General features: G+C 49.2%; 2 protein-coding genes across 3 annotated transcripts in view; both read left to right on the top strand.

Moving 5' to 3' along the window:
* Positions 1–526: 526 nt before the first annotated feature.
* Positions 527–3,728, top strand: NHLRC4 (NHL repeat containing 4). The gene is made up of 2 exons (XM_039732502.1): positions 527–567; positions 2,414–3,728. Exon 2 carries the CDS (start codon positions 2,430–2,432, stop codon positions 3,552–3,554), a length of 1,125 nt encoding a protein of 374 aa, XP_039588436.1. The 5' UTR covers positions 527–567; positions 2,414–2,429; the 3' UTR covers positions 3,555–3,728.
* A 1,832-nt stretch (positions 3,729–5,560) lies between these two features.
* The window catches only part of PIGQ (phosphatidylinositol glycan anchor biosynthesis class Q), a 38,748-nt gene continuing 16,790 nt past the window's right edge, over positions 5,561–27,518 (top strand). The window contains exons 1-6 of one of the 2 annotated variants that reach the window (XM_039732200.1): positions 5,561–7,255; positions 8,369–9,059; positions 14,594–14,725; positions 16,277–16,397; positions 23,084–23,210; positions 24,353–24,506. In XM_039732200.1, coding sequence (XP_039588134.1) covers positions 7,150–7,255; positions 8,369–9,059; positions 14,594–14,725; positions 16,277–16,397; positions 23,084–23,210; positions 24,353–24,506 — 1,331 coding nt within the window. In that variant the 5' untranslated portion in view covers positions 5,561–7,149. Of the gene's footprint in view, positions 7,256–7,756; positions 8,210–8,368; positions 9,060–14,593; positions 14,726–16,276; positions 16,398–23,083; positions 23,211–24,352; positions 24,507–27,518 lie in introns of those variants that run through there. The other variant, XM_039732201.1, reaches the window with a different exon arrangement.

A 27,518-nucleotide genomic window follows, 5' to 3' on the forward strand; every position in this document is an offset into this window, starting at 1 on the left:
TCTGCCTCTTCTAGAAATGCTTCTTCATCACTGCACCTCAAAGCCTGACATGGCAAAATTCACCAGTGTCCTTTTTGTAAGAGGGGAGACTGAGGCACACAGCTGCACTGTGCCCAGGCTGGGGCACACAGGGAGGCAGTGGTGAAGCCATGAGGAGCCCTGATTCACAGTGTGAGCCTCCCTGTCCCACCCCAGCAGCTGTCAAGGGTGAGGAGCAGCAAATCAGCCTTTTTGCCTCTACATAAAAGCCCCAAATCCCCTGGGCAGCTGGGTACCTCCCTCTGGCAGGAGCAGGCAGGCGGGACACAGACTGATCCTGGTAGAAAGGCACCTTGTCTCTGGGCAGGAGACCAGCAGGGAGTAAAAACCACATGGAACAGCCCTTGTCTTGCTGCTTCTGGTTGTCAGCACAAGGAGTTCTTGTGTTTACCCAGACTTCAGGGCAATCGCCCGTCACTAACAACACAACACCCCTTGGTCCCACTGCCCTGAGCCCGGCGAGGGAGCAGGACAGAGCCAGCGGGAGGCCAGGGAAGGACAGACAGCCCCCAGGACAGCAGGACTGAGGTACAGGATCTGTGGTGCTGAGCTTGTACCCACAGGTGGTTAGCCTGAGCTGTGTGGGGGACAGTGTCAGAGCCCTCTTCTTGGGTTTGGACCCCAAGCAGGTCAAGCTAGGCTCAGGACACACCATCAAGGGTCTGATGGCAGCTTTGGGTGTCCAGTGCCCAGGAAGTGAGGTGGATGCTCCTGATAAGGGGTGTGTGGCAGCTGGCACATCATCTCCCTGGCAGTGACTCAGTTTCCCCATCTGTAAAATCCAGCCTCTTGGCTTGAGGACTCTGTCCAGCTCTGAAGGAGGACCCTGACAAGCAGTCCTGGGATATGGAGGGCTTGTTTCCACCAAGCAGGTCTCTGCTGCTGGAGACACAAGGCATAACCACCATGGGGAAGAAAAAGCTGTTCCCAGGCCCCAAAACAGAAGAAATTGGATTTCCGTCTGTATTCCATCATCCCCACCACTGTGTATTTGCAATTGGTAACTCTGCAATTATTCAGGGATGGCTTTTAGACAGTTGCAGTATTTGCACATGAGAAGGACCATTTGGCACCGTATGCCTTAGCTTTCTTCAGCTGTGGTCTGGTCACTTTTGTGAGCAGCATAAGGCACATGATCCAGGCAATCATGGGACATGGGGCAATAAAAGTGGAGTGATGGCTTGCAAGCAACTCAAAACAGTCAAGCATGCCCATTATAATTTTAATTATAATCACATTTAAAGCAAAGTAAAGTTATGCCTCTCCAGGAGCTTTAATGAGGTCATATTTCTCTTAACATTTCACTTGTCAGTTCCTGGCTGTGTGTTGTAAGCCATGCTCCAACCAGGCCTGGGGAGAACATTGTAACACTGGGCTCCCAATGCTGCCTAGCTTTAAAATTTGGGTTCTTATGGTGGCTCTCTGGTCTGAAAAAAATGGTGAAGATTGAATGTATGTTTCAGAGCAGAATCTCCACTTTTCTTTCTGACAAGTTTGTTGGCTACTTCAGAAATAACTTGATCAGTAGGTGCTAATCTCTGCTCCCTGTGACAGGGACAGGACCAGGGAACAGCTGGAGCTGTGCCAGGGGAGGGTCAGGTTGGATATCAGAAAAGGGTCATCTCCCCGAGGGTGCTGGGCACTGCCCAGGCTCCCCAGGGAATGGGCACAGCCCCGAGGCTGCCAGAGCTCCAGGAGTGCTTGGCCAGCGCTGCCAGGGATGCCCAGGGTGGGATTGTTGGGGTGTCTGTGCAGGGCCAGCAGCTGGACTGGATGATCCTTGTGAGTCCCTTCCCACTTAGGATATTCTGTGATGCTATGAAACTATTTGGATGGGAAAGGGGCTGCCCTGAGCAAAGACATGCACTGGCCACGTTTGACATCTGACTTGTGGGAGTCAAGGAATGGTCACCCTAAGTGACTCAAGTGTTGTAACGGATTGAGCTTGGTTTGGAGAGATGAGGCTCACAAACATAGGGGTAACAAGTGTTAAAGACCTGAAAGAAGTCATTATCTCAGGAACTGGGGAGTATGAGGTCCCCTTCAATAAATTCACACACTGGGCTCACCTTTCACATAAAATCTTCAGGCCATGTCTGACACCAGTTGAACTGTTGGAGCTGTTGGACTTTTTTTTTGGCTTGTTCCTCCAGCTGCACATCCAGTTTGCTGACCCTTTAATTTCTGTGCCATGGTCCTTGTTTGTCTTTATTTCATAATTAGCTGGCAATAAAGTGACATGATCTCTCTGGCATGAAGTGAAGCCAGACTAGCACCAACACCTTGACCCTGGGTAGATAGCAAGCACCATAGCACAGCCCCGAGATGGCAGCAGGCAGGGACAGTCATGGGCCTAACTGCTTCCCCCAAACAGGGACAAGAGATTTGTCATGGACTACACACTGGAGACCAGCCAGCTAAAGCAGAAGCTTCTGAAAACCATCTACAGCCTCCAGCTGAAGTCATTTACCACACTGCAGTCAGCCAGCCCACTGTTGCACAGCCATCGTGGCATGGGCATGGTGACCCAGCACCAGGTCCACCAGCTGGCAGAAAAGGCCAAAAGCCTGTGTGGAGATCTGGACAACATCAAGAACCTCCTCCACTATTGCCAGGATGACTTGGTGCGGCAGATTCCCAACCCCACTGGCAGCCGCTATGGGGGTGTCAGTGGAATCCATTGCTCCCTGGATGGCTCCATCTACGTGACAGCTGAGAGTGCTCCCTGGGTCCACGTGCTCAGCAGCACAGGCCACACACTGCAGACCCTGTCCTGCCAGCAAACAGGCAAGGGAGGCAGCTTTTTCTTGCCCGAAGATGTGACTGTGACTAGGATGGGAATGGTGGCTGTAGCTGACATGGTGAATGAAGCCATCTGGGTCTTCAACCCTCACACCAGCCTCTCCAAGGGGGAATGGATAAAGGTCAGGACGGTCGGTTCCCCCAGGGGCATTGGAGTAGACTCCATGGGCAAGATCCTGGTAGCAGATTATGCACAAGGCCAAGTGCACAGCTTTGCTCTGGACCATGCCTTCAGGACACTCAATGTCCACACTGTCCCAAATCTGCAGGGACCTCGCTATGTCAGTCCGGTGCCCAGTGGAGGCTTTGTGGTGAGTGAGGAGTGTGGAGATGTCAAGGTCTTCATGAGCAGCTGTAAGCTCCTCTGCTCCCTCAGCAGCAAATATGGACACCAGTTTGGCAACCCTGCTGGGGTCTGTGTGGACACGGATGGCAGCATCCTGGTGGCAGACGAGCAACACCGTACAGTCCACTTGTTCCCAGAGCATGGAGCTCCCATCTGCCTGGTGTCCACAGGGCTGCGGAGGCCTGCTGGCATGGCCTGCTCCTCCTCTGGGCACCTCTTTGTGGCAGACACAGTGGAGAACTGTGTCAAGGTCTTTAAGTACTGTGTGAGGCCCCCGTACAGACCCACCAACGCTGGGGCATCATATGCTGACCCCACCCAAACACACAGGTGGGGAGGGGGGGTGATTCCCCTGCAGCCCCGCTGAGCTGTGCATCTGCTGGTGTGCTGAGAGCTCCACTGCTCTCACAGATTCCTGTAATGGAATAATTGAATGGTTTGGATTGGGAAGGACTGTAAAGACCATTTCAGAGACACCTTCCACTGTCCCAGGTTCCTTCAAGCCCTGCCCAGCCTGGCCTTGGACATTTCCAGGGATGTGACATTGCCCCAGACCTGACTGCTTGATGGCCCCCAGCTTCTCCAGAACTAGATCAGCTCTGGACTCATCACAGTATGTAAAGGACCACCCAGCTACTCAGAATTGGCCTTGCACTGGTGCCTCGGCAAACTTGTTATCACGACACCCTTGACTCCTTGTGTGTTTTCCAAAGCTGATATAAATATTTCTCCTCTCTCCATGCGATTTTGATGTGCCATGGTCCCATCTTCCTGATGCCAGAGCATGACCAGAGAGGCAAGGTCATGCTAGAAGTCCATCCTCTGTCACAGAATCATAGAATCACACAATGGTTTGGATTGGGTCCATAAAGATCACCTAGATCTACACCCTGCCGTAACTAGGGACACCTTCCACTAGATCAGGTTGCTCCAAGCCCTGTCCAGCCTGGCATGATTGAGCCAACTGGTCTGTCCTAATTCATTCTCAGGCTATTAGGAAGCGTTTTGCAATCAGAGAACGGCACACTCGGTCTGCAGCAGACTTCAGGAAAAGGGTAAGATGTTCTGTGCTGCATTCCTGACCTCTACAGGGAAGCAACAACCACTACATGGAGTAAATTCCATATGGAATTGTGGAACTCCTCACACTGCCCCACGTCCTGGGGTGGAAGCTGCCCTGTTGTCTTCTGGAGAGAAGGGCTCAGCGCCACGTCCTCTGCCTTTATCGGCAGGGGCCAGGGAAGGCGGGCAGGGTGTGCCGGCACAGGGATGGGCGTTCTTTTCTCCCCGCTCCAGCGCTCGGTGTGGGCACAGAGCTTAACAACTCATCGGTCTCTGCTGATGTCCTAGACCCAAGTCACTGCCTCTCATCCCAAATGATCCCTGGAGAGGGCTTTGCTCCCTCCTGGCCCTGGAACAGGCACTGAACACAGCAGACACCCCGTGGGGCTCTCCAGGACCCCTCTCCCTGCAGAGTGAGCAAAGCAGGGACTGGGGCTGCACGGTCTGCAGGAGCAGCCTGTCCCACCCCAGGAAACTGAGCTCCCTCCCACAAGAAATAATCTCCCCCATCTTATTTCCAATTCTGTGGCATCCAACAACTAAACTAAAAGCCCAAACCTTTTATCTAGCCCACCCCCACTTTGCACCTGCTCTCCCTTTCCATGTGGGACCTTCTCATGCTGCCCAGCCTCTTCCCAGGCTCACTGGCCCAAGCCCACTGCCGGATCACAGGACAAAGCTCTGGGGCACCCGTGGGCCTCTGCTGGGCCAGGCATCCCCTGAGGCGCTCAAGATGGGCGTCAAGAGGGTCCCATCAGCACAGCCTAGTGGGATGGGGAACAGCAGGGTTCCCTGAGGAAAGCTGAGTCCTTGGAATTTGGGGATGAGGGCAGTGGGGTCCCACATGGAAAGGTGCCTGGCCTGTGGGGTGAGTGACAGCAGGCTCCTGTGAGAACAGCGGGGCCCCTCCATTTTGGGAACAGAGGACAGCGGGGTCCTGTGAGGCCAGGTGAGCCCCTGGCCTGAGGGGATGCAGCCAACAGTGTCCCGTGAGCACAGCGGAGACCCTGGCTCCGCTCCAGGCAGGCGGTGGCAGGGCGGGCGGGGGGCACCGCCGCTCCTTATCGCGCCGCTCAGGCGGCCCCGCCGAGCGGGGCGGGCCGGGCCGGGCGCGGGGCCTGCGCGGGCACCGGGGAGCCCTCGCCGGGCTGGGGGCAGCGCCGGGCCCCTCGCCATCCTGAGGGGCTGGAGCGTGTCCAGGGAAGGGAACAGAGCTGGGAAGGGGCTGGAGCACCAGGAGGGGCTGAGGGAGCTGGAAAGGGGCTCAGCCTGGAGAAAAGGAGGCTCAGGGGGGACCTTGTGGCTCTGCACAACTCCTGACAGGAGGGGACAGCCGGGGGGGTCGGGCTCTGCTCCCAGGGAACAGGGACAGGACAAGGGGAAACGACCTCAAGCTGTGCCAGGGGAGATTTAATTTATATATAGATAGGATAGATGGGAAAATTCCCTCACACAAAGCATGGTCAGGCACGGTCACAGGCTGCTTGGGGCAGTGGTGGAATGCCAGCCCTGGAAGTGTTCAAAAAGCTGCGTGCATGTGGCACTTGAGGGCATGGTTTAGTGGTGGTGCCGGGGGAATGACTGGACTTGGTGGTTTTAGAGGACTATTCCAACTTTTACAATCCCACAGTTCTATGATTCTTTAGATCCTGGCCCTGACCCCCTGCAAGGATGGTAGGATGCTCAGGTGTGGGTCTGCGATGGGATCAGTCCCCCTTGGCACCCTGTGGCCATAGGACAGCCTCTGGGATGAGACCATGACCACATCCCACCATTCACCTTTGCTTTTCTAACAAAAATTCTGGAATTAATCAGCCCTGGGGTCCTGTATTCATTTGTTGGTTTCATTAACACATTTTAGGTGGTATTTATTTTGTCGTTTTGGTGACCTGAGATCATTGCATTGGTGCTCTCAGGGAAAGGTGGATGTTTTCAGCAGAAATAGGTGATTTTAGGCACTTGATGAACAGAGACTGCATGAACAATGCTAAGATTTTTCTGTTAAAATTAGCAGCAGTGAAGCAGTTGACTGTGATGACATTTGATATTTCAGTCTGTTGAAATGAATAAGGTAGATGCATGACAAGTCATGGATTTGGGAATATGAGAACATTAACATAACAATAGTTGATCAGCCGGGTTTTCAACTATCAAGATATTTTGTACAGTCTGAAAGTCTTATCAGAATCATCTCTGCCATGTCTCAAGCAGCCAAAGGGTAGATCATTTGACCTGAGCTATAGCCAGAGGAGATGGGTGCATAAAACTATGTCAATTTAAAAAGCTGGGGAAGGTGTAAGAGGAAAAACTGACAAACTAGACAAGATTAGGATGACAAGTATTTCTACTCCATGAGAAGTTTTTCCAGAGGATTGTGGCTATCTTTAAAAACAATCTCAGTGAGAAATAAGTGTGTGTATGAAGAGTCAGTTGACAGTTCCTCTCTGCAATGTCCAGTGGATGGACAGACCTTTAGGGACAGCTGTGCATGGACACTGAGAATGTCTTGTAGCAATACTCATAACAACTCTCCCTCTTTTCAATGGAAAAAACAGGGGGCTGTCTTTGATATTTTTCCTTGGACTGAGTTTTCCCTTTTACTGCAAAACTGCAAAGTGCATCCCAAGGCTTCCCTGTCCCGAGGGATTTTGTTGGCAGTGTGGTGCTGGAAGCACAGTGTTTGCAGGTCCTGAACACAGCCAGCACTGGCCCTCACTGCTCCAGAGATCCTCCAACCCCCAGCAAGATCTGGAGGCCACAGAGGGACATCATTTCTCCTTCTTTGACCAGAGGGATAACCTCAGAGACCTGGAGTCTGTGAAGAAGCAGGATCTCAGAAGAATGATAGAACAGTTTGATGTGGAAAGGACCTTACAGAACATCTCATTCCACCCCCTGCCATGGGCAGGGACACCTTCCACTGTCCCAGGGTGCTCCAAACTCCATCCAACCTGGCCTTGGACACTGCCAGGGATGGGGATCCGCAATTCCCCAGATTACCCCACTGTGAGTGATGAACCCCAGTGGTTATTCACTCCCCATAACTGCTCCTCCATCCCTCCGTGCTCTAGGAAATTCCCAGGTGCTGAGCTTTACTGGCTCAGCTCTCCTAAGGGAGAGGAAAAAGCCACCAGCCCTTCCCGCTGCGCATCCTCTCCATGCTGTAAATACCCTCTGTGTTCCCTTTCCAACTGACTGGTCCCTTGCAGAGGAGCAGCCTCGGGGGCCTGCGGAGTTCCACATCCCTAACAAAGCACTGAAGGACAGGAAAGGACAGCGGGAGCCGGATGCTGCCTGTTCTGCACCAGCGCCCTCCTTACTCCAATTATATTCCTGTTAGAAACCTCCACCTTATTTAAAGAGACACTGTCAACTGCCTCAGAGCTCCTTTCTGGAAAAGTCTCCCAAGGCCATTGAGATGTGTTCTTAATGATGGGGAGAAAAGCACTAAAGATAAAGAGCGCTGATAAAGTAGAGGTGCTTCTAATTTTTTAGGCTGTTGAATCTAATGAATTAAAACTACTTCACTTAATCACTGTAGTCCCTTCTGTCAAAATTATCGTCTCAGTTTCCAGATGAGAGGAGTGAGGCAGGAGGAGCTGAGTGATGGGATCAAGGTTGCTCTGTGAGTTTGCTGCAGAGCTCTGGGTTGTAAGGTGGTAAAGAGACTGAATAGCATGAACCAGTGTTTGAGTGTTGGTAGCAGCAGGAAATACTCCCCAGAGGCACCACGGTGGGTTATGATGGAGTCCCTTCTCTAGGAGGTGCTCCAGCACATCCAGTGTGGATCCAAGATCTAAGGCTGGGTGAATGCCAGATCTTGGCTGGTCTGGTGAGCTGTGCTTATCTGTGTACCACCATGAAACACCTTTCCAGGACTGGGAGAAGGGCTTTACTGGGAAACTCCAGGCTCACCTTCCCTCACTTCAAAGACTGCAGATCATCAGGAACCTCCTGAATGTGTGTATGGTGGTTGGCTGTCACTAATGTCATTATTCATGTAGTTAGGCTTAGTGTTTTCAAACATGCTTAATTCTCCTCTCTGGTGGCTTTGGCCAGCTCAGATTTTCCTTGCGTTTAATCACCATCCTCAAGTTTAATTGTTGTGTTTATTGACAGGTTTACATCCCTGCAGGGTCGCTGCCATGGTACTGAAGGTGTTCTTTCCATCGTGCTGCTCCTCAGCAGACAGCGGCATTCTGATCGGCCGCTGGATCTCCGAGCAGAACTCTGCTGTCATCCTTGCTGTGGTACACTTCCCCTTTATCCCTGTCCAGGTGAAGCAGTACCTTGGGGAAGTTCAGCGCGTGACTAAAGTCAGTGTTTCTGTGCTTGGCTCATGGAGCAATAGCAAACAGGGGAAAGAAGAGAGTCTCAGTGAGTTCTTGGAAGACCTTGGGACCATATTCTGCCACGAGCCATGGATCCAGATAAGCAAAGAGGGAGACAGCAAATTCTGGAGCTGTTCTATCCTTCAAAAACAGTCTAAGAACCCTCAGGAGGAAGAAATCATCTTGGTGTACTATGACCAGCGCAAGGTTATGCTTTCCCATCTGCACCCCCCTTTGGAGACAGCTGGCCAGAGGGCAGAGGATGCCTCAAAGCTCTCGGCCATCTTTGACACGGTGGCCAGGAGCCAGGTCCTGTTCATGACAGACAGGTACGACGAGGGGCCCATCAAGCTGACCCACTGGCAGTCGGATGGGGTGGAGGCCAGTATCATCGTGGAGCTGCTGAAGCAGGCCTCTGTGCCTGCCTGCATGCTGCTGACATTCCTGCTCTCACTGGTCTCTGGGATCTGCAGGAGCAGGTAGGTGATGTGACATCACCCAGCTTGTTTTGCCTGGAAATGTAATTTGTGTTTAGGCATTGCGGGATTACTGCTAAACCCCACTGAGAAATGTGATACAGAATTGTTCTGTTGGAAATAGGCTGCTGCAAGAGATCCTGTTGGAGTGGAACTCCAACAGGAAAACACAAGGCCAAAGGCTCCCTCAGAGCTCTTTGTGGAGCTGGGAGGTTTTCTGGGGAGGCATTCATGTCCTCCCCATTTGCAGCAGGGATGGTTCAGCCCTGCTTCAGTTTCATCACAGCTGAAACAAAACAGTGGATTTCCAGCTATTCTATGGCTGACAGAATGACGTGAGGCTCTCCTTAGTCTCCATTGCTGGGGACTCCTCCCTGTTTGCTCTGAGTCCCTCTGCAGCTGTGAAACATCAGCAAATACTGTTTCTAAATCCATCCTCTCTCCAAGAGACTGTGGTGCTGCAACCTTAGCACTTTATGGAAGTTTAGAGGGATTGCTGCTCAGCCTGAATCCTTGGTGAAATCCTGTTCTCACAACTGTGAGCTTGAATAGGATGCTCCAAATGTAACACGTAGCAAGTGCTTGGACTGAAAGCTAATTCTGAGCAGATTTGCAGGGATGAAACTTAGAATCATGGAATCATTTACCTTGGAAAGGCCCTCTAAGATCATCGAGTCCAGCCATTAACCCAGCACTGCCAAGGCCACCACTAACCCATGTTTCCAAGTGCCACGTGTTCTTTGAATACTTGCAGGGATGGTGATTTCACCACTGCAGCTGCCTGGAGAGGTTGTGACAGAGAGGAGAGTGGAGTTCTGGTTCTAAGCTGCAAGAAGACAGTGTAATTGATGAAATTTTGATAACAGCTACTGCTGTATTCATTGATAAATCTTTTTTAAGTACAGCCTAAAGGAATGGAGGTTTTGAACAGGTTTCCAATTGTGTGATACAGTTGTAAAAGAATTACAGTGAAACTCTTCCCATGCAAAGATTTTCTGAGCAGTTGGCTTACACAGTCTGGTACACAAAGGAAAAACTGTCCAGTTTTGAATTATTGGAAGAGATTGAGATTCAAGCCTGATATCATCAAGGACCCCTGTGTCCTGGGACTGCTGTGTAGATACTGTGTGTTACTGGTTCTTAATGGTGATTGTCACAGCTTTGTGGCTGGGCAGAAGATTTGGAGTCAGCTCCAAAGGTCCTTTTTTTCTCTGTGTGCCACCACCACCAGACAGGATGATTCTTCTTTTCTGCACTGGCACTTGGTCTCACTTGGTCCCACCTCAACTGGTGCCAGGATTCAAGCCAGGCACAGAATCAGGTTAAGCTCAAGCCTTGCTGGCATCCAGTTGCAGTCTGCAGTCTAAACATAAGTTGGGAGCTCAAGGTCAGCTGGCAGGTTGGGCCCAGATAGCTGCTACCCAGCACCTCAGGAATTCTGACTTCATCTTTTCCTAGGGCCGGGATGGATGTTTTGAGGTAGAGCAGCAGCCAGCTGTACCTGGCAGCAGGCAGAATGCAAGGCTTGCTGTGCATAAACCTACACTGAGCCTGTCCTTAGCCTTGGGAGGCAGAGCTTTCTCTCTCCTTGTTTTATTTACCCACAGTATCGACTTTATATTTAGTTATCTCCTATGTGTTTTAACACTCCAGTCTAGGAGAGCAGAGATTAGTACCTGGCTTTATAACAAGTCTCCTGCTTGACCTTCTAAGTAATTTCAAGGTGTTTGGTTCTATTTTGTACCACATGATGTGTGGTACAACTTCCTTCATGCCAACATACTCAAGGCAGGGAGGGTTCAAGATGTCACGTGCAGTCGTCCCCGTGCTGGGACAGGACATCCCATAAAATAAGATTTACTGGGTTTTTTCTCCTTCAGGTCACAGGACTTCTTTCTTTCTGTTTTTTTGTGATGTTAAGGGATAGTCAGCTTTGAAAGGCTAAAGAAAGAGATCAGCAATGTCCTCTCAGGCTGGGGAGGCTTGGGGATTTTTGGATATGCCCCTGTTGTGTATTTGCACAGGAGAAGCAGGGCAGCAGTGTTGGAAATCTCAGGGAGTGAGTCGCTACCATCCCTCCAGGCTCACCCCGTGTTCCCAGGTCCTGCACATCCTGAATTAAGGCATTTCTTCAGCACCACCATGTGCTAAGGGGTGGCCATTGCGATTCTGCTCCAGAGGAACTTGGGGGCAACATTCCCATTATCCCTGAAGGTCTCTGCTCCTGGGGATGTTAGGATGTTTTAGTCTTAAGGCAATAAATTCCATGTGCTCATTTTAAAAGAAGTCTGTTTATAAGCCCTCCAATTCCTCATTCAAAGGGAGGCACTGCTCCTGCAGTTTCTAGCAAGGAGCAAGAAAACACTCATGAGTTCTGGTTAATGGAGCTTAATATTTGCATGTGATCCAGATTTGGAAAGATTGCTTTTCATCTGATATCTGAAAATTCCCCTCTCACTCTTGGGAAAAAACTGAATTGGAAAATCAAGACTTACTCATGGAGGCTATGTTAATTTATTGCAAAAATTCCATATATTTGGAAATACCCCAAAGATCTCCTGCTGCTTAAATAATGCAATGACACAACATCACTGGATTTCTGTTGGGTTTTTTTATCTAGTTGGTTTTCCATTGAAGTTCTGAAAATGGTTCTATATACTGTGTTGTAAACAAGTGGGAGTATTTCTGGCAATGCACAGTCGATGTGCAAAGGGGTAGGAAACCACGCAAGGAATATTTTTTTGCCTTCTTCTCAGTCCTCACAGAGAGGAGAGTTCCCATAGCACATCTTGCAGCTGCTCTATTGAGCTTTTTGCAGTATGTATTTTTATTTCAGAAAGTACGTGTATTTCTTTCCTTTCCAAAGAAAGTATGTGAGTGCAATAGAGGTTGTGCTTGCGGTGGTGGGTGAAAAGGGGGTCACTTGTAGCACAGAGAAGGACATCCCTTTGATGTGTTTTTGGCCCCATGGTGTCCAGTTGACGAGCTGAACCATTGCTGCACAATGTTTTGGTGCTCTGGGGATGAGGCTGCTTTGGAAATCATTCCCACTTGTGCAAGGCATTTCTCAGGCAGACAACAGCAGCCTGTCCTTTCTCTTGGCAGAGGTGTCAGACTGGGGGTGACCCAGGGGCTGGCTGCCTCCGTCTTGAGGAGCAGCCATGGATGGTGAGAGACACCCACTGCTGAGAGAGGATGGGACCATCACCCAGTGAGTGTGTAGTGTGGCACAGGTCCCAGAGCTGCTGCTTTCTGCCTGAGCTGACAGGGTCTGGCAGCTGGTGTTTGACCCATAATTCTTCACCTTCAGCCATCTGTACATAATCCCACAGGTAGAGCGTTCCTCCTTCCCCTTCTTTACATTTCAAGTGCAATTCTCTGCTCAAGTCAAGTTTTGCCACACCAGAGTTTGTAACCACTGAGCTGGGGCGTAATTGGAAGGGAAAACTCATCTGCTCTGGTGTCTTGGTGAATCTGTGAGCCCAGGTGTGTATGATCAGTGGCCAGATCAGTCACCCCCTCTCCCTCCCCTGCACGGTGCTCTTTTCTCCACCGCCTCAGCTCCCTCCTCCTGACAAGTCAGCTGAGGAACAGTGCATTCATTTGTCTCCAAGGTGGGAGGCTGTAGCGCAGAGCTGAGTAACTTGGAGACCTCAAATTAAGAATGATTCACAGTACACTGCGTGTGTTTCAAACCCAATGTGTCTGAAATTTGAATGGGGAGGGAGGGGGAAGAGGAGGACTTCAACTGACTCGGCTCCTTCAGCTGACAAACGATGCACAAAGTGGGGTTCAAAGGGCTCAGGAGGGTGCGGGGAGGAAAGGGACAGCAGCCCCAGGGAACTGAGCAGGGTTTGGAGGAGCTGTATTCTTGTGATTGGTGTGAATTGTATAAATAGCAGTGAGCACCCCATCCTGGCCAGTCATGGAGGCATGTGCTGCTGGGCATGGGCTGGCATGCTGCAGGTGGAATCCGTGGAAGGCACGCACAGTTTGCAGGGACATCCATGTCCAGGCCATGCTCAGTAATGATCCAAGCAGCTGTGCAATTTCCAGAGTGAAGCAGAATTCAAGGAATAATGGTATTGTGTGAAATTAATGTAACCTGAAAAACCGTGACAAAGCAGCACAGAAGAGTAGATGAAGTGACTAAAAGTGACCATGGATTCCTGGACCTGTAACAAAAAACAGTAAAACACTGTGAAAATACTGTAACAACTGCACTGGCTGGTGGAGTGTACTGCTGTGTACAGGAGAGAAGTGATCCAAATTCCGTCCACATCACAATTTATCCCCCAAACCAAACCTGGTGGCCTGTGTTGCTGTGGTTTCTGTGACCAACCTGCTCCCAGTACTGTGTCACTTCAGCCTGCACAAATCACCAACAGTCCTTGCTTTATAGGTTGTGTGGTAATAAAAGTAACTCCCCAAAATAATTGAGCATCATTTTGTACTTTTCTTCTGAGTCATAAGAAAAGAACCTTGTGACTGTTTCCTCCCCAACAGGCCTAATGTGGATGTTAACTTTGAAACCTAATTAAATGCTAAATGTTATCTACATAATACTGGTCACTGCAAGGCAGTGGAGAGAAGGTAGAAGTGAAGACCCTGAAAAAAGAATTTGGAAGTAATAAAAAAAAAAAAAAGAAGAAGAGAAGAAGTGGAAGAAAAAATAAAAGGGAGGGGAAGGGACATAAACTGCATGTAGGGCACAGCTGTTTGTTATACCAAGCTCATACCACACAGAGACTTGTGATCACCTCTGCTCTGGAGCCAGGCTGGGGGACTGGAGAGGTTCACCTGGAGAGTTGAAGGCTCTGGGGGGACCTTAGAGTCCCTTCCAATGCCTAAAGGGGCTCCAAAAGAACTGCAAAGGGACTTTGAACAAGAGATGGAGGGAAAGGACAAGGGGGAATGGCTTCCCACTGCCAGAGGGATATTGGGAAGGAATTGTTCCTTGTGAGGGTGGGCAGGCCCTGGCACAGGGTGCCCAGAGCAGCTGTGGCTGCCCCTGGATCCCTGGCAGTGCCCAAGGCCAGGCTGGACAGGGCTGGGAGCAGCCTGGGACAGTGGAAGGTGTCCCTGCCATGGCAGGGGGGTGGAATGAGATGAGCCTTAAGGTCCCTTCCAACCCAACCCATTCCATGTGATGAGTAACACTGTGGTTTGTGCAGCAGTTACACTGTTTTGTATTGTGGCACTGAACAACTTGACTCTGCTCTCCTGGAGACTGGAGCATTGTGCAAGCCCAGTGATGTATCCAAAAGCAGAGTTTGGAATGAGGATTGCCTTGTGGCTTCCTTGGAAGAGTGAGATGTGGTTTGACAGAGTGCAAATGAGAGCTTGGGTTGTCTGCATGTCTTGGTCTGGCAAGGCTGCCTTAATTCTGTTAACCTTTCCGAGAGTCATTAACTTCTAATCACCAGCTCAGGTTGCACAACCTTAACTTCACACTGACTCTTTTGCATGGATGTTGGATGCTGGCCTGCCTGCTGCATGGCAAAGGCAAGAGGAGACATTCCCATGTGTTTCTGCAGGGTGCTGAAGTTTTGGCCTTTGTCTTTCTTGTGGAGCAAACTCTCAACTTGTGAGCAGCTGGGGCATCGCCTGCAGCACCTCCAGATCATCAGCAGCAACAAGAAGGCTCAAAACCAAAATCAGCTGATGAGGTACGGAGTACATGTAAAGTTAGGTGTGTCTTGGCTCTATTCCTGTCACCTGTGGGGAACCCAAACCATGAATCCCATGCCTGGACAGCACTAGGTCCTCACTGCACCGTATCATGTTGCTCTATTCCCTGCTAGTTTGCATATCTTTACTCTGCACTGTATTCATATGCATATATATTTGTATTTTTATGTGTTAATGATGCCTTTTGCCAGATACCTGCCTTTTTCCCTAGCTCAGGAAAGGCAACTGGGATATTGCACCCCAAAAGCTTATGCTGCACCCATGTGTGAGTGCTTTGCTGTCACTACTCCCACAGGCTCATTGCTTTCACATGTGCTGCTGTCAACCACAGCCATCCATCAGTGTTCAGTGACACTTTCCATAAGAGCAGAAAGGTTTAAATGCTCCCCTTTTTCACCTACTCTTTTGGGGAAGCTTTTTGTGCAGAAACTGCAGATCAGAGACTCCACTTACACTGTTAGAACAGTAACAAAGTGTAAGAGAAAAAGCAAACATGCAGCACAGTGAGAGGAACAGAGCAGAGATCTGAGACAGATATTGGATGCCCTACAGCTCTTCCACAGCCAGTCTTGTTCTGTGTAGTTCTCTGATCCTACAGTAATAGACTCCCAGGGAACACTTAAAATAGATTAGCAGATTTGAAGGCCAAAAGTAACTATGATTGTTCAGTCTGATTCCTGAATAACTCACGTCATGGAATTCCATTCAGAAACTCTAGCGAGGAAGGGGCAGCTCAGCAGCCCTTCTGGGTTTGTGTATGAACCCAAAACCACTATTTATTGCCTTGTCTGGGAAAGCCATCTGATCTCAGTGTGGATGTGCCAAGTGCTGCTGCCCTTTCTACTGGTAATTGGTAAATCCCCCGAGTGTGTATATACCTTTCTGTCTTAACATTCCTTTTTGTAGCTTCAATCCCCTCTTTGCTCCCTACTAAGGAAGGTTTTGTGGGGTGGCAGGCTCTGAGTGGCTCTGACTTTGGAATCATGGTAATGCAGAATATCCTGAGTGGGAAGGGAGCCACAAGGATCATCCAGCCCAGCTCCTGGCCCTGCACAGACACCCCAACAATCCCACCCTGGGCATCCCTGGCAGTGCTGTCCAAACACTCCTGGAGCTCTGGCAGCCTCGGGGCTGTGCCCATTCCCTGGGGAGCCTGGGCAGTGCCCAGCACACTCTGGGGAATGAACCTTTTCTGATATCCAACCTGACCCTGCCCTGGCACAGCTCCAGCCGTTCCTTTGGGTCCCGTCCCTGGTAACAGATCAGAGCTGCTCCTCAGGAGAGAGCTGTAAACAGCTGTGAGGTCTCCCCTCAGTCTTCCCTTCTCCAGGCTGAGCAAACCTCTCCTGTGCTTGGCTACAGAAGGAGCAGCACACCAATGGAAGTGAAAAGATTCCAAAGTTGTTCCTCTTCAGTGTCCTGGTGTCCCTGGGACATTTAAGGTGCTACATAAGCGAAGCCAACAACTGTCATTGAAACATTAAACACTGTCCTTCCTTTAACTCTGTTTGTCTCTACCCTGCCTGCAGGAAAGCCAACATCTTTGTGTCTCTGCTGATTGATGTGGCCCTGGGGATACTGCTGATGTCGTGGCTGTACAGGAAGAACCGCATTGGTCACCTTGCTGACACTCTCATCCCTGTGGCTGATGTAAGTCTGGCCCAATCTCATCCCCTTTCACCTGCTCTGGGTTGGTTGTTAAGGAGGCAGTGCCTCTCACACAAGCTTTCAGAGAGACCTGTCTGAAGTCATGCAAATTAGGTCTCCTCAAGAACAGTGAAATCTTCAAATTAAGCCTGTTGGGGCTGCTCAAAAGAAACTCAGCTCTGCTTTGCATATGCTGTGAATAGTAATTAGATGTTTATGGGAGGATTCCTCGAGCTTCTAAAGGAACAATTATGGCTTGGACAGAGCTCTGCAGCTGCAGGTTGGGTGGTTATGGAGCCATAGTGCTTTTTTTTTTTTTTTTTTTTTTTTTCCTGGAGTCAACAGAAAGTGTCCTCAAGTTGTTGCTATATGGGCTGTTCATGGTGAAAAAAAAGCTGTAACCTGGGTTGAGCCTGATAAACTGCTGGAAAGTCAAATATGATAAGCAGTGCAGCTGTGCTTGTGGAAGGAGTTTCATGGGGAAGTCCAAAGGCTTTTCTGGTCAGGAAGCAAACACCTGAAATCCTGCCTAAGAGCTCTGGGATATGGCTAAATTAGGAAAACCTGCTGTGTGTTGTGATTTTCTTAAACATAACTCCTCTTGCCCACTGAGATCCCTTAACATCAGCAGAAATTCACGGATAGAAAGAATGACTCACACTGTCCTGCTCTTCTGGTGGTTCATTTTAGGTACAGAGCTCCAGTGTATCTGTTTAGTGGCACTAAGGAACATATAATGTACTTCAGAGGCTGGAGACCAGACTACTAATCTGAGGTCAGCTCTCTTTTAAGAGCTTCTGTGTCTTGGGATTACATGTGCAGCCAATTTTCAGCACTGCCATGCAGCTGCACAGCCTAATCCTTTCTCTGCCCACTTTTCTTTCATTTCTGCATGAGTCTTTCCATTGGTTTCTTTCTACCAGCTGGAGAATGTCTTCTCTCTGCTCTTTCTCCAGCTTCTTGGTTGGGAAGAATTTGATTTTGATCAGAGAATTCCAGCAGTGGTTTATTTTTCCTACTTATGCTGCATTTCCTGGGAAGACCTCACATTTCCCTTGATGATGATCTTCTTGGTCCATGTCTAACTCCTTAATTATTGCAAGGTCTCTGATCATTCTTGTACATGCTGGACTTTCAGAAAGCATGTATGGATTGTCCAGCATAGCTGTGGATCAGGACTGTTGCTAGTTTTCTTATCTTTCATAGTCAAACTTTTCAGGACAGCATGCATGCTGTAGACACTACTCAGCAGCAGTGGTGACTAGGGAGAACCACATTTGTTGCAGGACTCTTGGTCTTGTGCTTGAGCTATACACTGCAAATATTCTTCTAAGCCTTATTCCTACATCTTTTCCCTTACAGATATTTCAGCTGAAGAAGTTTAAGTTCTCTAGAGCTCTCCCTTTGGGGTTACTGGAAGTGCCCAACTCTCAGAAATCTGATTTCTTAACAAGTCTGCAGGGAAGTGGCTTTGGCTGCATTCCTGGTTGCACAGGTGGCTCCGGGAGGGATTCCATCTGCCCGGTGTCTTGGGCAGATGGACGCTCTCCGTGCTCAAGGTGTGTCCAGCCCCAGCACCTGTCCTGGACAGGCTTTCTTGTGAGAGTTGCTTGTTTGTTCCTCTTTCAGTAATTTAGCTCATCTGTCACTCAACTTTTGCATCACAGTGACAGCTATCTTCACCAGGTCTCCTCCGTGTGTGGACTCTGTTACCTGGCTATCACCAGGAGCTGTTTGCTTTCCTTCCTGGAAGTGCTGACTCCTCCATATCTGGGGGGGCTGATAGCCAGCCAGTGCCTTTCTTCCCTGTTTTTCCAGGCTTATCAGTTCAGGCCATTCACAACTCTTCTTTTTTCCAGCCTTACTTTCTTCGTTCAGGCATATGAGATTGTGGACATAAAATCGTTTAGAGTCTTTTTACTCCCTTTGCTGGGCATTGATTTATATGCATTATGTGCAGGCCTTAAAAAATGCAGATCTGAGTGATCCCAAAATATACCAATGACTTCAGCATGTGGTGTACAAGCCAGCACCACTTCTTTTCCAGTATGACAGCAAAATCTCCCCTCAGCCATTCAGCAGTAGGTTTCCTCTCTGCTGCTGAGTGTCCATCTGGTCTGCATTATTCCCATCACTGGGCTTTCTCAAGTGCTTGTGTGTGCCAAGTTCAGTAACTCAGCATTCCCTGTGTGCAGAGAGCCCCTGTTCCTTCCCTGACACTCTTCTGCTTTGAGCTGTGCCCAGATATGCTGATGGCATTGACCCTACACCTCTGTGTCTGTTGATAAATAGAACATTGGATATCTCATTTGCCCCAGGGGGTGCTGGGCACTGCCCAGGCTCCCCAGGGAATAGTCACAGCCCCAAGGCCACCAGAGCTCCAGGAGTGCTGGGAAAATGATCTCAGGGATACCCAGGGTGGGATTGTTGGGGTGTCTGTGCAGGGACAGGAGCTGGACTGGATGACCCTGGTGGCTCCCTTCCCACTCAGGATATTCCATGTTGCTATTATAATAAGGTTGTTATGTATAATAAGGCCATATACATAACCTCACTTTAACATTATTGATTTTAATATTGACAGACTACCCTTATATAACACATAACCTTATTGGTTTGATTGATTGATTTTAACATTGACAAAATCCCAGCTGTGTGGGCCCTGGATACAGTGCCTGGGTTTTTTCTAGCCAGCATCTCTCTGGAAGGCAGCAGTGCAGGTGGGTGATTTTGACTCAGCACTGCCAGGGTCGCAAGCTCAGCCTGCTGCCAGGAGTTCAAGATATGTTCCCTGGCCATCCCTTGTCATCCTCTGATAAAATGGATTTCAGATCAGCACTTGGGTGGCAATTATTGATGCTGCACAAGACATCACTGAGTGCAGCTCCCACATTCCCAGCGTGGTGAGCTGTACTGTGCTGGCTGTAATAACAAGCTGCTTTTGTCACTCAGTGAGGCAGATGTGATTCAGAGACACCCAGGGAGTAACTGGCAAGGAGCTGTTAGGAAAGACTGATTTTTGAAGCAGGCTTTCAAATCCAAAAATGGAAAACTTCAATAATCTTCTCTCTGTAGGTGCCCTCACAACTCCCACCTTCCTCCTTCTCTTGATCCCACCAGGCTTCCCAATGGTTGTCCTTGCTTTTGCCTTCCACAAGACAACCTTCTGTCAGAAATACCTGACTCAAAGCTCTGCACTGGTTTTAAACAGAAATGCTTATAAACCATCTCCTTTTTTTTTCCCTTTATCTCTTTTATCCTTGCTGATGTCTCTTTTTCCTAAGTTGCAATCTGTTTGAAACAGTTACATATTTATCATAGATTGTGCCTGCAAAAGCTTTACTGGGGCTGGGAGATAATTGGATGTATGCTCCTAGTCAGTCTTGTTCCACTGATCCATAAACAAAGCAAGCAGAGAGAGTGCTTCCTGAAAAATATTTTTAGATGTTAATTTATAAAATAGTGTATCTTAGGGCCCCAACCACCTGCAACAGACACAGGGCAGGTGTGTCTGACAGGGACAGCTTTGGCTCTGCATGCTCTGACTTGCACCAGATAGAGCCCTTAAAGTGGAAAAGACTTTTAGGATCACCAAGTGCAGCCATCAGCACAGCACCACTGTGTTCACCACTAACCCCTGTCCACAAGGGCCCCCAGGCATGGGGGCTCCACCACTGCCCCAGGCAGCTGTGTCAGTGCCTGACCACCCTTTCAGTGAAGAAATTTTCTCAATATCCAATGTAAACCTCTGCTAGTGCAACTTGAAGCTGTTTCCCCTTGTCCTGTCCCTGTTCCCTGGGAGCACAGCCCGACCCCCCCGGCTGTCCCCTCCTGTCAGGGAGTTGTGCAGAGCCAGAAAGTCCCTCCTGAGCCTTCTTTTCTCCAGGCTGAGCCCCTTCCCCAGCTATTTCAGCTGCTTCTGATGCTCCAGCCCCTTCCCCAGCTCCACTCCCTGGAGCATCACAGTGCCCTGTGTGTCCTTCTCCAGCCATGTCACATCAGCATTCGTCCTCTGCACATGGAAACTAGGAAGAAGAGCATGACAGGAAAGAGAATATTTCCACAGTGAGCTCATCTAACCCTCGTTAGTAGCAGTCTCTCTCCAGTTTGGTCATGTCCCAGCACCCTGTTATGAAACACTTCCAAACCACTGTATCTGATTTATTAATATGCCCACATTCAGTATTCATGACTGCAGGAGGAGAATCGGACTCACCGTCACCTTTCCTGATTCTACTTGCTATTGATCAGTCCTAAAATATCTGTCTGGAAAACAACCTGCAAGGTTATGCTTCAGGACTCTGTTTTGAGATGCCTTGCCCAGCTAAATAACAGCAAGGTAGGGCACCTTCCCAGGGCTACGTGCCCCTGGCAGGGTTTAGCAGCACCTCTGGGACTGGCAGCCTCCAGAAATACTCCCTGCTAAAACTCAGCCTTGCTGAAGGACTGCTTTCAAACATTTAAATATTTCATTAAAATCCCCAAATGCTTTTTCTAAGTTACCAATCCAACACTTTAAATATTAAAACCAGTCTATTTATAAAGCAGCAAACGCTTCTCAGCCACAGAGGTGAGCTCCATGGGATCCAATCAGTCCTGACTTGCAGTGAGACAGACAGAAAAGGAAGGGAATAGAAGGACAAGCCTTTTGCAGAAGCTGAAAATGGAGCCATTAATTTTGCCACTGCATTAAAAGTAAATGTTTACAAACTCATTTTGCCAGGATCTGTTGGTTAATAAAAAAAAACCTGAACCATTCCTTGGAAATATTTTTTCCATAGGGAACTTATACATGTGAATGATAAGGAAAGTAGGCTACAGTGCCTCAGCTTTAGGGGGCATAGCTTGGTGGTTCTGCACGTGGGCAGTTTTCAGTGCCCTTCACTTGCGTGGCTGTAAGTGCAATTTTTGGAGAAAGAGGGCTTTTCCTCACAATCTCTGTCCATGTGGGACAGTGTAAGAGGTCACTTCTTCCAGATATTTTCTCCATCTGTTTGCTGAAGGTTATCAGCTCCCTCAGCTCAGAGCTTGGTAACTGGAGCTCAGCAATGGTTTCAGCTCAGGGGAGCAGGGCAGGTGTGAAGTTCTGAGGAGAAAAATCACCCAACTGCAAGGGGACTGTGGAGTAGTGGAGTGGAGAGAGAAAATCAATAAATAACACCAGCCTGGGCTGAAATCACCAGAAATAGTGAATAACAGCCCTCAGTGAGGGGTCTGGAGCACACGTTTGAGGTAGGGAAGAGCAAGCCCAGAGCTGTGATTTGGTTTGTTCTGCAGCAGTGAAGTGACAGCACATGGGCCTGGAGCAGGTCCAGGGAAGGGAACAGAGCTGGGAAGGGGCTGGAGCACCAGGAGAGGCTGGGGGAGCTGGGAAAGGGGCTCAGCCTGGAGAAAAGGAGGCTCAGGGGGGACCTTGTGGCTCTGCACAACTCCCTGACACGAGAGGGCAGCCAGGAAACAAGGGACAGGACAAGAGGAAACCACTGCAAGTTGCATCAGGGGAGGTTTAAATTGGATATTGGGAAAATTCCTTTATGAAGAGGGTGGTCAGGCATTGGCACAGGTTGCCAAGGACAGCGGTGGAGTCACTGGAGGTGTTCAAAAAGCTGTGTGGGTGTGATACCTGGGGATGTAGGTTAGTGGTGCACCTGGCAGTATTAGGTTCATAGGACTTGATGTTAGAGGGCTTTTCCAACCATAATGATTTTCTGATTCAGTGATGTGGGGAGGACCTCCATGAGTGTTTTTCATCAGTGATTCCAAGGCTGCTTTGTTGCTGGGATGCCTCATCAGGGAAGGTTTAAATTGGATATTGGGAAAATTCCTTTATGAAGAGGGTGGTCAGGCATTGGCACAGGTTGCCAAGGACAGTGATGGAGTCACTGGAGGTGTTCAAAAAGCTGTGTGGGTGTGATACCTGGGGATGTAGGTTAGTGGTGCACCTGGCAGTATTAGGTTCATAGGACTTGATGTTAGAGGGCTTTTCCAACCATAATGATTTTCTGATTCAGTGATGTGGGGAGGACCTCCATGAGTGTTTTTCATCAGTGATTCCAAGGCTGCTTTGTTGCTGGGATGCCATGAGTACCCATGAAGCCTGCAGAAAGTGATAGGCAAGATCAGGGATATTGTCTAGTACACCACAAAGTATCAAGAGAGATGTGCATGAAATACATTTATGTAATTGTGTTTTCTACCCTTCTCTAAACAAACACAGATTGTTCATAAAAATTAACTCTTTTTTGCCCATTAGTGCGATGCCTTCTTCCCCCCTTTTAAAATCCCAACAGCCTGCCCCAAACTCAGCTCTGACTTTTCACCTGACTGTCCCCAGAAGTGGATTTGTGCACCAGCATTTGCCATCTATTTCCAAAACCCTCAGTACTCCAAGAAATCCCACTGTGCAAGCCTCCCAGAGGTGGCCAGAGGTGACATAGTTCCATGATCCCAGCACAGAGACCACTGAAGCAATTCAGCTTCCTCTCAGCTGTTGTGTTTGACTCAGTAAGGAGTCAATAAAAGTGCATTTCTGATTTAGTAGTTATCTGTAAAGCAGTTGTTTGGATTTTTTCACACTGGTTTGAAGGTTGTGGTAGAATACTTGAGGGGGCAGCAGTTACAGTGCACTGGGCCTGGTCAGTGTGATTGCAGTCTTTTCTCTCCATGGCCTGGCTTCCTTGTGTTTGCAGCACGTGGCTGAAGAGCTGCAGGACCTGCTGCAGTGGCTGATGGGAGCACCAGCTGGACTGAAAATGAACCGAGCCTTGGATCAGGTTTTGGGCCGCTTCTTCCTTTATCACATCCATCTTTGGATCAGTAAGTGAAATTGTTTAACTTTCCAGCCTCCCTTTTCATCTCTTCCCTCTGAGTGTTTAATGTTTGCCTAGAGGTGAGTAATGAATCAAAATGCACTTCTGCAAGTACAGACTTGTCTGGGAGTCTTCCTGCTGTGGGAACTGAAGCCAAAGTTGGATTCCCACACAAGGAATTCATGCATATTAAATAAAGTGCTGGTATTGATGCTCTGCAAGAAGTGTGGATGCTGCTGGGGCTTAGTTCCTTGGTGTCACTGGTGGTGAGTGTCCAAGGGAAGGCACTGCTGTGAGCGCTCTTGTTGGGTTTCATGGTTTTTCCCATGTGAGAGGCAGCTCTTGGGATAGGGATGAAAAATGTTAGTCCTGTGCTATCACCAACTTCAGCTTAATGCAATTTTATTATTTCAGTTTCTTCCTTGAAATAACACACTCTTGTTATCCTTGATGGAGGAGTACAGGCATGATGGACATGAACTCCATAGTTATTTTACTGATTTACTTTGCTCATCAGTCAAGTATGGTCTTCTTTCTGTGACTATGCCCCACTTTGGTGATGAAAGAGACTGTTTGTCCATACTACTTTATTTTACAAAAGCCATACGAGGTGGCTTTTGTGGGAAGAGCAGAAAAACAGGAATGGTTGTAGTAAAGGTTGATGTGTGCAGTTAAAAATGTACTTAAGAACCTGGACACAAATGTAAAAAATCAAATATTACATCCCTGGAAGTGTTCAAGGCCAGATTGTGTAGGGATTGAAACAACCTGGTCTGGTGGAAGGTGTCCCTGCCCATGCCAAGGGGGTGTCACTAAATTACCTTTAAGGTGCCTTGCAACACAGACCATGCCATGCTAATTCCATAAAATCCCATGTGGAGGAAAGTGACTTCTTTGTTCAAGCTGTGCACACTCCTCCTGGTCCTCCCAGTGCTGCCCCACCTTGGGGCAGAAACTTAGCCAGAAGGAGAGTTTTTGTTGGCCCTCCTGAAGAGGAGGTGGCATCTAAAGGAGTTTTCCATCTCCACTTCCATGTTTTCATGGCTCTGATTTCTGGAGCAGTGTTCTAGGGCGAGGGGAATCAGCCTTTTGAGAGGGTCAAGAGGCAGATGACCCAGTTGAACACTGACCCTCTGCCATGTCCCCCAGGCTACATCCACCTGCTGTCCCCCTTCATTGAGATGATCCTGTGGTACGTGGGGCTGTCGGCTTGTCTGGGCCTGACCGTGGCTCTCTGCATCCTCTCCGACATCATCGCGCTCCTGACCTTCCACATCTACTGCTTCTATGTCTACGGGGCCAGGTGAGTCCCCCTCCCTCTCTGGGCTTTGCTTGGAAACCCCTCAGGCTGTGGTGAAGCATTTAGTCCTGATGTAGTTCTCCTGAATTCACAGTTTAACCCACAGTAATTTCTTGCAGTCTTTTAAGCTTGTAGAAATGATGGCCACAGTAGTACGAGCAAACCATCTTTCATGTCTCCTCCATTTAGATATTTATCTGTTATGGAAGTGACCTGGGAAAATGAAACTACATGACAGGCAGAGGACAAGAAAGCAGCTTTGCCAAAGAGGCCCTTTGATCCAGCCTCTTAGTACTGTCCTCCATTGCTCCCTGCCAGAGATTTGGTGGGGAACTGGAGAAGAGGAGGAGGAGAGGGGAACCCCTGCAGTTTTGGAGAAGCCCCAAAATCCCTGTCTCTGCCCTGCTTTAGAGGTCCTTGCCTGCACTGTGGAGCACAGGTGGCAGTTTAGGGTTACAGGGGGTCTTGTGACACAATTCTGGTGTCATTGCCTGGAGAGTCCCATGGCCTGAGAGCTGGGCAGAGGCTCTGAATGATTAGGGGGAGTGCAGGGGACTTTGGGGCACATCTAGGGCATGTTGGGCTTTCTGTGCAAGAGGTGCCCATCACTGTGCTCTATTCCTGCTTTCCTCTAATTTGTGCTGCACCAAGGAGTCCCACAGGCCACAGGATGTGCTTGCCAGGGAGATAGGATACAAGAGATGAAGGACATTTTGCCTTATAAAGTACAGAATGGCCATCATCCCTCCTCAGACTTTACATAGGAAACAGCACAAGAAATAGTAAATCTTTAGATATGGGTAGTTTAGGGAATGGTTGGAAATACTGAGACCTGATTTATGAGCTGGATCTGTTGTGAGCATAAGTCTTACAGCCAGAATCAGTAATGTCAGGAGTGGGAGGTCTCTTCCCAACACCTCTAATTACTGGAATTTCTCTGCTGGTCTGGGAGGAATGGCCTTGCTCATCCTCTTTGTGCAGAGTGGTAATAGGAAGTAGGAAAAGCATTTTGTTAGCTGATTGCTCTTCCAGGGAGCCAGCTTACCTGTCCTGTGTTTGTCAGAAGTACAGAGTGTACAGCTGTGTGCTGTCCCCATGGAGAGCCAGCAAGAGTCAGCAGTCACTCACAGCCACCACAGCCCCTTGCACTCCTGCAGCTGGCTGGAGGAAGAATTTTCTGGTTCAGGTGCTGGTAAAGCCTGAGATCCCCTTGTGGAGCAAACCACAGAGTGAAACGAGGGCAGGCATGTGGAGTCCCCCTCCCTCTCTGGGCTTTGCTTGGAAACCCCTCAGGCTGTGGTGAAGCATTTAGTCCTGATGTAGTTCTCCTGAATTCACAGTTTAACCCACAGTAATTTCTTGCAGTCTTTTAAGCTTGTAGAAATGATGGCCACAGTAGTACGAGCAAACCATCTTTCATTTCTGCTCCATTTAGATATTTATCTGTTATGGAAGTGACCTGGGAAAATGAAACTACATGACAGGCAGAGGACAAGAAAGCAGCTCACCCCATCCCTTTGATCCAGCCTCTTAGTACTGTCCTCCATTGCTCCCTGCCAGAGATTTGGCGGGGAACTGGAGAAGAGGAGGAGGAGAGGGGAACCCCTGCAGTTTTGGAGAAGCCCCAAAATCCCTGTCTCTGCCCTGCTTCAGAGGTCCTTGCCTGCACTGTGGAGCACAGGTGGCAGTTTAGGGTTACAGGGGGTCTTGTGACACAATTCTGGTGTCATTGCCTGGAGAGTCCCATGGCCTGAGAGCTGGGCAGAGGCTCTGAATGATTAGGGGGAGTGCAGGGGACTTTGGGGCACATCTAGGGCATGTTGGGCTTTCTGTGCAAGAGGTGCCCATCACTGTGCTCTATTCCTGCTTTCCTCTAATTTGTGCTGCACCAAGGAGTCCCACAGGCCACAGGATGTGCTTGCCAGGGAGATAGGATACAAGAGATGAAGGACATTTTGCCTTATAAAGTACAGAATGGCCATCATCCCTCCTCAGACTTTACATAGGAAACAGCACAAGAAATAGTAAATCTTTAGATATGGGTAGTTTAGGGAATGTTGGAAATACTGAGACCTGATTTATGAGCTGGATCTGTTGTGAGCATAAGTCTTACAGCCAGAATCAGTAATGTCAGGAGTGGGAGGTCTCTTCCCAACACCTCTAATTACTGGAATTTCTCTGCTGGTCTGGGAGGAATGGCCTTGCTCATCCTCTTTGTGCAGAGTGGTAATAGGAAGTAGGAAAAGCATTTTGTTAGCTGATTGCTCTTCCCTGGAGCTCCAGGGAGCCAGCTTACCTGTCCTGTGTTTGTCAGAAGTACAGAGTGTACAGCTGTGTGCTGTCCCCATGGAGAGCCAGCAAGAGTCAGCAGTCACTCACAGCCACCACAGCCCCTTGCACTCCTGCAGCTGGCTGGAGGAAGAATTTTCTGGTTCAGGTGCTGGTAAAGCCTGAGATCCCCTTGTGGAGCAAACCACAGAGTGAAACGAGGGCAGGCATGTGTATGCAGGCAGCAGGGCAGGTGGGGCAGGTGCCACTGCAGCAACACCCACTGGGTGTCATGCCAGGGGATGCAGGGAGAGCGTGGCCTTAGTCAGAGCCATGGGTAGGTGTGGAGTTGTCCTGGGCTCCCTCCTGCCTAGAGATTAGTGCACCAAGCTGTGCCTGCCAGTTTGGAGGCACCCTGCGAATTCCTTGAAGCAGTTGGTGTTCCTCAAACCAGATTCTTCTCTTGGATGAGACTCCTTGCCTCTGCTTTCAGATTGCTGCTGTGAAATCTGAGCAGCCTCCACACCTTAGCTAGCCTGGTTTACCAGTCTGGCTTTTGTAGCTCAGGCTTTCTCAGACTCTGTTCTGCCCCATACATTGGCCATGTACCCTTTCTTTACATCCCTGTATGTTGGCACTTCTGCCCAGGGCACTTTGTGCCTCCTCTCCATCCCAAGGGCACTTTCTTCCTTGATGTTGTTCCATAGAGAGGTGTCTCCCTTGTCACCCCAAGTTTCCCTCACTGTT

Source organism: Passer montanus, unplaced genomic scaffold, assembly GCF_014805655.1.
Source record: "Passer montanus isolate IOZ18808 unplaced genomic scaffold, ASM1480565v1 scaffold8, whole genome shotgun sequence".
Lineage (NCBI taxonomy): Eukaryota > Metazoa > Chordata > Aves > Passeriformes > Passeridae > Passer > Passer montanus.